Source organism: Accipiter gentilis, chromosome 9, assembly GCF_929443795.1.
Source record: "Accipiter gentilis chromosome 9, bAccGen1.1, whole genome shotgun sequence".
Taxonomy (NCBI): domain Eukaryota; kingdom Metazoa; phylum Chordata; class Aves; order Accipitriformes; family Accipitridae; genus Astur; species Astur gentilis.
In genome coordinates this window covers 33,842,742-33,851,706 of record NC_064888.1, presented here as the reverse complement: position 1 = coordinate 33,851,706, position 8,965 = coordinate 33,842,742, and the positions used below count along the sequence as shown (strand labels likewise).

At 39.4% G+C, this 8,965-nt stretch overlaps 1 protein-coding gene across 4 annotated transcripts in view; it reads right to left on the bottom strand.

Annotated features, from left to right (window-relative positions):
• VTI1A (vesicle transport through interaction with t-SNAREs 1A) overlaps positions 1-8,965 on the bottom strand; it is a 275,440-nt gene that overhangs the window by 170 nt on the left and 266,305 nt on the right. For 2 of the 4 annotated variants that reach the window (XM_049811148.1, XM_049811149.1), the window contains one exon: positions 1-946. This exon is cut by the window's left edge and continues 170 nt beyond it. In XM_049811148.1, coding sequence (XP_049667105.1) covers positions 853-946 — 94 coding nt within the window. In that variant the 3' untranslated portion in view covers positions 1-852. The remainder of the gene's footprint in view (positions 947-8,965) is intronic. The other 2 variants (XM_049811150.1, XM_049811152.1) reach the window with 1 other exon arrangement.

Here is an 8,965-nt window from a genome sequence, read left to right as displayed (position 1 = left end):
ACGCACAGTAATCACGTATTTGTCACTGAACTATTACTTAGGATCTCTTTTCAATCAGCAATGAATAGCTACGTATCTTTACACATCTTCAGTAAGGGCCTAGAGTGTATGCTTATCAGTATGTATATCAACATTGGAAGATTTAAAACAGATTCAACAGATGGGCTGTGGTCACAACTACATTTTGGGTAAGTGATGCATTATCATGACCTTGATGAAAGTGGAACTGTTTTGAATAAGCAGAAAAGAAAGCCTAATTTATAAAAAACCTGTTAGAGTGTTGGATTCACGTCAGATATTAAACATCATGCTAAGGTTGCTCTCTCTTTAAAACTACCGTTCTTAACCAGGTTATGTCTATTACGATAATTCATGATCGGGAGTTAGTCACAGGAGACAGGTTCACTTTCTACATCATTTGGTCTCTGCTTTACTTATATTCTCTATCAGAGAAGGTCAGATACTGTTTGATATTCATACACCCCGCACAGCACAAGAAAAGTGCAAAGACCCCTCTTCCCTGGCTAAACTCCGGCAACTTACAGGCTAATTGTCTGGGGTAGAATTCAACACACGTTAAGTCTTTTTATACCGGAACAAGCCCTCACCCCAGCAAATACTAAGATTCTGAAAACACTCAGATAAAGACAAAAAATTAAGAAAAAATAATCAACCTTACATGCCATCAACTATGCCATCAATAATACAAAATACTTTACACCACTTGCACCTGAGTTGAAGAGTGGAAAAGAGAGGGAGACTCTGTCAGTGCAAGAGAATGATTCATGTGACCACTTTGTCTTAATTACTCAGAACAAGCAGTTTGTTGCTGTTTAGTGAAGAACAAAGATATCAGCGTCCCTTGACAGAAAAAAAAATAGCCATCACGGTGGTGAAGATGATGATGACTGCCAGAACAACGATCAAAATCCGGTTTTGGATGATCCTGAAAAAAAGTAGAAGAGACAAAAAAACCAGTGAATAAAACAAAATAAAACAAAATAGCAGAATATATATAAAAATCATAAGAAGAAGCCCACAGGTAAATATCTTGGAGAAAAGACATATGCCCACAAATTTAGGTTTTCCTATACCATTCTGAGTTATCTTGATTGGTTTTTACATCTTTCAATTTCCAGTGCTTCCAAACATTTCTTTATTTAGCTATCAAATCCAACTTTTGCATCCAGGAAAGAATTGGACTTTTCTTAATTATTCATACACTTATATACATATTAGAATAACCGAAATTCATCATGTTACAATTTATGAACCTTCTAAGAACAAATGAAATAACCAGTCCTTTGTCGATAGAATCCAAGCAGTGTGGTTTGTAATAGTAAATACCATTATGTTTTTAAAGCCATTCTGAAATCTTCACAGCTTTTTTTAATCTGAACGGAAACAATTTATTAATTTTCAAGGGATTTTTACTATTAAGGTACAAGATTTCAAGGAAACACATGCCAATGAGATACTTACTTGTACTAAAATACCAAGGGAAAAGTATAAAAGATAGTTTTGAAGAAAAGGATGATATAAAGAAGCAAGTGTCAAACTGTGAAGCTTATGTTGTAAAAGCATCTCCTGTCTCTGTAGCATACCTTTGCTTATGGTAATAGGCAAATGTTACATTTTCTATGTAGTATAAAAAAAAATGGAAATTAGTAATAATAAAAAGATGCCAGAGGTAGAAAGTCCTAATATTGTTCAATCATTTGTTGGGAGAAATCCCTGCTTCTAAAATCAGACACCACATCGCTTCAGATTTTGCTTGAAATTAATAGGTCAATTAAAATTAATAAATCAACAAACAGTAGAATGTGAGGCATTTTACGGGAGGATTCTGGTTTGTAAGAATTCAGCATTTGTTAGTCCATTCTCACAGAGGAGGAAGAAAATTTTCATAGGCTCTTCATGAAACAGGAACTTTTCCAAAATGTATTTGTACATGAAGCATATCACCAAAACTGGAGATGTACAGCAAAAAAACCCCAACAACTAAATGCAACAAAAGCACCCTAAGTTATATTTATTTTTATTTTTTCTCATGCTTCTGCAAAACAAAACAAAGCCTTCACCAACGAAACAACAGGAAGAAAGGGTAAAACTGTGTTTTGTGAAACATCAAACCAAGTACAAGGCTCCAACTTGAAGGCAGGGAATGTAATGTGTTAAAATGAGCATATTTCACACAGTGAAAGAGAGAAGAAACTCTAGAGAGCAGAGGGGAGTTTTCCTTGGTAAATGTTTTTCATTTGAATGCGGGTGGATATACATATAAATTATATTGGAAAGTGTAAAGAAAAATGCAGTTTTGACCAACTCCAGCTCTCTCCTTGCTTACCCCCCACCTAAAGAAAAAGCAGTAAATGGATGGATGAAAACTGTCACATCAGACAGACACCCTCCCCTGTGACACTCTAAAAGGACTAGCTCTCTATCCTCCTGACAGGTTACAAAATGATCACATTTGCTGACACGTCTTCCGCAAAACTGCTTTAGTGTTTGTGTCCACTTTCCTAGCAGGAGATGAATGGGCTGCTTTGTCCTCATTTATCACTTAAAGCTGAACTAAGATCTGTCTCGTTTATTTTTCCCTTCCTCACTAGAAAGGCTCAACCACAGCATTAATTCTTTTGCGATGACAGCTAATTCAAACTTAACAGGCAATATTTACTCTGCCAAAAGGATGAGGAGGAGGGAGGGATGTTTCTCACTCTTTTTTTTTTCCCCCCTAAAAAAAAAAAAAGTGTAGCAGGCTAACAAAATAAAGCTAATTAAGGGCTTTTGGTTCTTGTTGGTTTGCACTTCAATTTAACACCTGAACTTACAAGCTTCTCTTTTGTGGCGGAGTGTGACATTCTCTGCGAAACACCTGATAACAAACGATTTGCCCAGGCAAATGCATGAAAACCAGAATATATATTTACTCACTCACCCTCATCACTCCTGAAAAGACACTCAGCAAAATTGAAACTCAGCAGTGAAATAGATTAAAAGCATGAAAACTCTTAAAACATTCAGCCTTAAGTAATACACAGTGCAGCTGGCTTGACAACCATTTTATTTGTGGGATGTGGGCCCCAAGGCATCCATAATGCTAATTTACAAAGGATTAACTGTGAGTGAAACTCGCTTAATCTAACACATAGTTAGGCAAAGGCATACATAACATACTGAGTGTTTAAATCAACTCCTCCTATCTCTGGCCCACTGAAAAAGCATTTCATCGTCTGAGACTTAAAATTAAAGAAAAGTTAAAAAAAAAAAGCATCAAATCCTCCACATGCTTTATTTTTAATACTCTGTCAGTACACACCCGACTGCAAGATTATTTAATCAGTGTCCACGTCTCTAAAATCCTTGTCAAGAGAACACTGAGCGAGGCGTGCTGCCACCTGTATCTGCTAATTGAAGGTTCACTTGCAGTGTGAATCTAGGAAATACATATCAAAGTTCAATTTCTAGGAATCTGAATTAGTCTGCACAGTGCAGCAAAAGAATATCATATTAAAAGGAACAAATTAATCATGAAATAGGATGGATGTTATCAACAGACTCCTACACTGAAGCATTATATACTTTTAATATTCAAGCCCACAGTTAAAGATTAATTTTATATCTTTAAAAAAAGAGTAACATCGAGTTTTACTGTTTTACTTTCAAGTGAGCAAGTAAAATTAAACTAACTGCAAACTGCCAGAAGAATGGGGCTAAGAGGAGAAGGACAGAGCCTTCCTGGTAGCAGCAGGACAGTCCTGAGGAGGGCTTAGCAAGCGCTGCGTGTTGAAGTCGGAGTCTGGGAGCTGCTGCTCAGACAGAGAACACAAGTTCTGGATGTCAGCACATTTCAGATCTCAAAGTCAACAGGCAAGGGCGACCCTTCAGAATAAAGAAAAAATCAAGAGGAAAAGGGATTTTGAGTGATCCAAGCCAGTCAAGCCAGCTCACAGTGGTAGAACAATGGTTGGCATTGGCAGGACCCATCTGTAGGGAAGCCTATAGTACTGTCACAGCCAGACACTGCCAGTGGGTATTGCTCTAGGCAAAGCATCAAGGAATTTAAGTGGGGGAGGGAGCAATAATACCAAAGGAGAAGAAAATGGGGCCTAACATTCACTACAAAAAAAATCCCAAAGGCTAACATGCTCGCAAGAAGCCGATGATAGTCTTTTATCTCTATTGCACCTTAAATTCAACGAAATCTGGTGAATGAGGAAGCCCAGATTCTTCTTTGAAAATGCAAAGCATGTTTACAGGGTAAATAATTTAAGAAAGAATATATACTTGAAAGAAGACACCCATTGAAACATCCATGGCTAAAATGCCTGAAGGCAAAAACTTGTGCATTTGCATGCTGCATTTTATTAAGTTAGCACACTGTAGCTTTAAAAGAATGCATGGCCAAATTAAGAGGAATGTGTGACTGAAACATCAAGGATTCCTCAAGTTTACATTATGAATCATAGTGCTGTTGATATGAGATGAATTAACCATTTAGTCGATGCAGCTTAGGCACTGAATTCACACCAAGTTCTGCTGGAGCCCGGCGCGCTGGAGCTCGTTAACAGCCAATGTCTACTGTTCCTTTCATACTCGAAACTCTAGGAGCACAAGGGCTCATTCTACTTTGAGTTAGAAGAGACGAAAAATCTGTGCTTTTAAACCAAGTTCCATCTAGTTTATCATGGACAGCAGCCCAAAACATTTGGGTGCAAAACCACATAGAAACAGTAACTAAAGCAGATGTGACGGTAACATTAACCGACGCATTGGACGAGCACGCTGGACTAACAACGCAGAAAGTGCATCCCACTCCTGTTGAGTTTCCATCTGCTCCTCCTTTCTAAATGCCTGACCCTCCATCCTGGCTTCTGGTCACAGTGCCTAACATCCAACCATGGGTGCGCTGGAGGCTCCCGCCAGCCAGTGCCAAATTTGTGAGCTGACGAATGACACCGTCCGCTTTCGGGGATCACCTCTTTGATGCACATGGTGACCACTGCTTTGGAGTACAAGTTCCCCATCCATTACCAAACACTGATGTCCCTGGCAAATCAGTTCCCCCCACTCCTGCCACGGCAGAAATTGTGCTGCCTTTCCGCACTTCAAAACCCCAAACGATTTGCTCCTCTCTGTAGCTTCACACATGCATGCACACAATGGGTCTAACTCTGTTTGTGACATGTTTGGATCTGCTCCGTATAAACACAAAGCAGTTCCCGAATAAGCTTTTGCAAACCTTACATTAAGGATGCCAACCGTGTTTAAACCTTTTTACAAAACTGCATTCATTAGCAGGGGAGTGCACGACATCTATATGGGTTCAGCCTGATGTCTTGCACATGTCTTAGTGCCTGATTGACCAGCATTGAATAATGATGCCTTGCCATTAAGCACTGATGGTACAATTACAATTGTCATGAAAATTAGCAATCCCGGTAAAATGTTAACAAAATACGGGATATAAACGAACCAGTGCAGACTCTGGGTGCATAAAGAGTTTTGTGTCCTTAACTTGAAATAATGAAGACTACAAATAAAATACTGCAAAAATTTCTTACAGAAGCTCAACCCTGACACTGACACAAATAAAAAAAATACAAATGGCTTGGGGGATCAGTTGGCACACATTCATTACAACACAGGGCTTTATTCTTAAAGAAAGCATCTCAAAAAATAGTGTCCTCAAGAACACAGACTGATTGATGACGGAGCACTGTCCAACAGTGTTTCACTGTAACACATGTATTTAAGATTTAACTAGAAGTGATTCCTATCAGTTTACTGGGCAGAAAGGCTTGTTCTCTGTCTACAAGACTACATTTTAAATAATCACTTTGAATACTTAGCTATTGCATTTTTTTGGGTGCCCTTTTATTTGTGATCGGCAGTTTTTGCTAACATACAAGAAAATTGGTGCATGTAAATCAGTGGTAAGTGATTTTTAAGTGCCTAATACTCATGTGCAAATCAGCAGATTCAAACAAACATGAAGCATAGGTCTAGTCTCATAGGCAAATACATACCAGGCAAAACTAAATCTGAATTTGAAGTAATAGAGCTATACTCAGATACCTTCTGGACAGACACCATTATTACTATATATAAGGACATGCTTGTTACAATATATCAGGAGTTTTCAAATGGAAGCACTAGAGCCCACACAGGGGAATAAAATGTTATGAATGGTAAAACAAAGCCTTAGATACATAATGATAAATCTCTAAGTTCAGGATATCTGGGGGCTGTTCAAGTGACTGTTCATCTTTCCCATCTTTAGGTTTAAGAATGCTTTTCTTAAATAAAAGCAACTGAAGAGAACTAGACAGGCTGTGGCAAAACATAAAGACATGACAACCTACCGAAATAAAATAGTAGGAGAGACCTAGCAAAATTACAGCTGGTTGGAAGTATCTGACTTGAGACATTTTTCATCATTAACAACTGAAATTAGCAAACAGAAATACCAGTGAAAAAATATCTGCACGAGTTGCATACAACTCCTTGGCCCTCTTCTAGTTGACCTTGGAAAAAGTGAAGAATTTGGAAAATCCTCAAGTTGTTTTTCCTCTCCCCTACCCCAAACTCTGAAATTTAAGTTCACATTCTTTGTGTTCTCAAGCCAGAAGAACCGATTACATTGTAACTGACATTGTATACTTAAAGGTGAAAAGGCTTTGGGGGGTGGTGGAGAGGGGATGGGACCCCCCATGACTGACTTCATGCCAAAAAGGCCACGCTGCCTGGGCTCCACCTCCAATCTGGAGACAGGCCATTCCCAGCAGGAGCCTATTTCATGTTTTCTGAATTCCTTCCCAAAGGAGCCTCTTCTTCCCCTAGGGACAGGGCTCTAGTTTCTTATGTGTAAGACCTTGGGAAAATCCATTAAAAAGTGCTGAAAACTGAGCAGATAATGAAATTGAAGCCTCAAAACCGGAGGAATGGAGAATAAAAAAAAAAAAAAGATGGCATTTTTCTAGCTGACTAGCAGGGGTTTTTGAAAGAGACAGGCCAGACAGGGTGCCTAAGATATTGTTGATAGGGCTGAGGAACTGTGCAGTGCTACGTTCTCTAACTTTAAAGTTCAGCCTTAAGGACTGGGGCTGTCTACTTGTAATAACATGGATACCAATCTCTAGTTATAATATTACACTCAAACCACATCAATGTGTTTCCACCTGGGCCCTGAATGAAAGAATGAGTCATGTAATAACAGGTGCAAGGAGGTAGTCACACTATCCAACTTTAAACACATCTAAATTATATCTAGCTAATCTCTCTCAGCTCCCTGTGTATATAAGCTAGAGTCCTGCTCTGAACTGCTTTCTCTTTTTCTTGGCCATATATGCATCCCAGGAGAACTAGTTAGTTAAGTTAGCAGGCTAGCTTAGGTGCCTACAGATTAAGTAGGGATGAATATCCCCAAAAGCTTGAACATGAGGCCCAAGCAAGAAAGCTTGCTAGCTCTGAAGGCAAAACCATACAGGGAAGGTGTTATTATATCGTAAAGTGTGTGTGATCTCCCATTAATCAGAAATATTGCAAAGATGAAACTCACCAGTGAAGCAGATGATGTTCATCAATAATTAGTCAGTAAATACCTTGATTCATCATCTCCCTTTAATGGATCCCGTATTTGCACATGAAATTCCAACCAGAATCAAATATACTCCTTTGACAGTTTTTTGTGGAGGAGTGAGAGATTGGAGAGACATCCCTCTCTGGGATGAATGTCTCCTGAAATGCAGTGGGCTTCCTTGCCTCAAGGAACTACGTTTTTTACCTTGCTGTGTCATCCTCTTACAATCTTACCATTAAGATTAAAATTTAAAATTATTTTTATGATATCAGATAATTAAAATACTTACTGAGATATCGAATTCGTAATTGAAATCTTACAACACATTCCAAATGTAGCAAAACCACATGGACAGCACCGGTGTATAGTGTTATTTGGTAGCCATCAGGATTATCATAGCTTGCATGAGTCCCGTCTCAAGGAGCTGGCAGTCTCAGGAGGTGCAAACAGGACCCAAGCGATCGCTGGAGTCTCGGGGGAGTAAGGTGGGCACTAGGAAGGAGAGATATCTCCAGGAGTGATTGGAAGACAAGTGTATGCAGGCTTCAGCAAGCAAACTGTGAGAGTAGGGAAAGCCTGAAAGAGGGCCTCATGGATGTGGGACCGAAGACAGAAAGGCAGAAGGGAAGGGTACTGTACATCTACCAGCTCAGATTTTATTCATTGCTTATTTTTGAAACACACGGGAAGGCATTTCTGAAGGATGGAAAGTATCCTTCTGCTGCTGAGAGACCCTGACAGTGAACGTTCCTCTGCAAAGTTGTGATGCAATTTCAGCTTTCTCCTGTCTCCATGTCCACTCCTGCCACAGAAGGAACCAAATAGATTATTACTGTCATTAGGAGGAACAGCGGGTGGCTTCCAGGGCCACGGAAACTCACCAACCAAAACCGGAGGGGGATTAATTCATTTCATGCAAAGCAGAGGCAACACCAGATCTCTTTGGCAAGTCTAAATGAAGATCATGTGCGCAGTGGAAGGAGTCAAGGTTGTATTACTCCCCAGCCAGCCTTTCTCAGGGTACTGAAGTATCAAGAAGAACAAATCACACATTTAGTCACCTGAGCATGACTAAGAACCATAGGCCTTAGCAAACATTACGAGCGCTTTAGTAAGAGCTCCGAGGGAGGGTGGATAGCCCAGCTGCCAGCGTAATGGCATTCTTCAGCACATCGGTTGCATGAAGCCCTGGTCCCCAAACAGTTAATAGGAGAAGAAAGCCCCAACCCCCTCGTCAGCACTCAAAGCTAAAGCAATTATTTCTCCAGAAGAAGAAATGTATGCAAGCTATAAAATGACAAGAACGTACATGATCGCACATTGGCTTTTATGATAAATATAGTTAAATTTACATTCTGTGCAATTTAAAGAGAAAAAAAT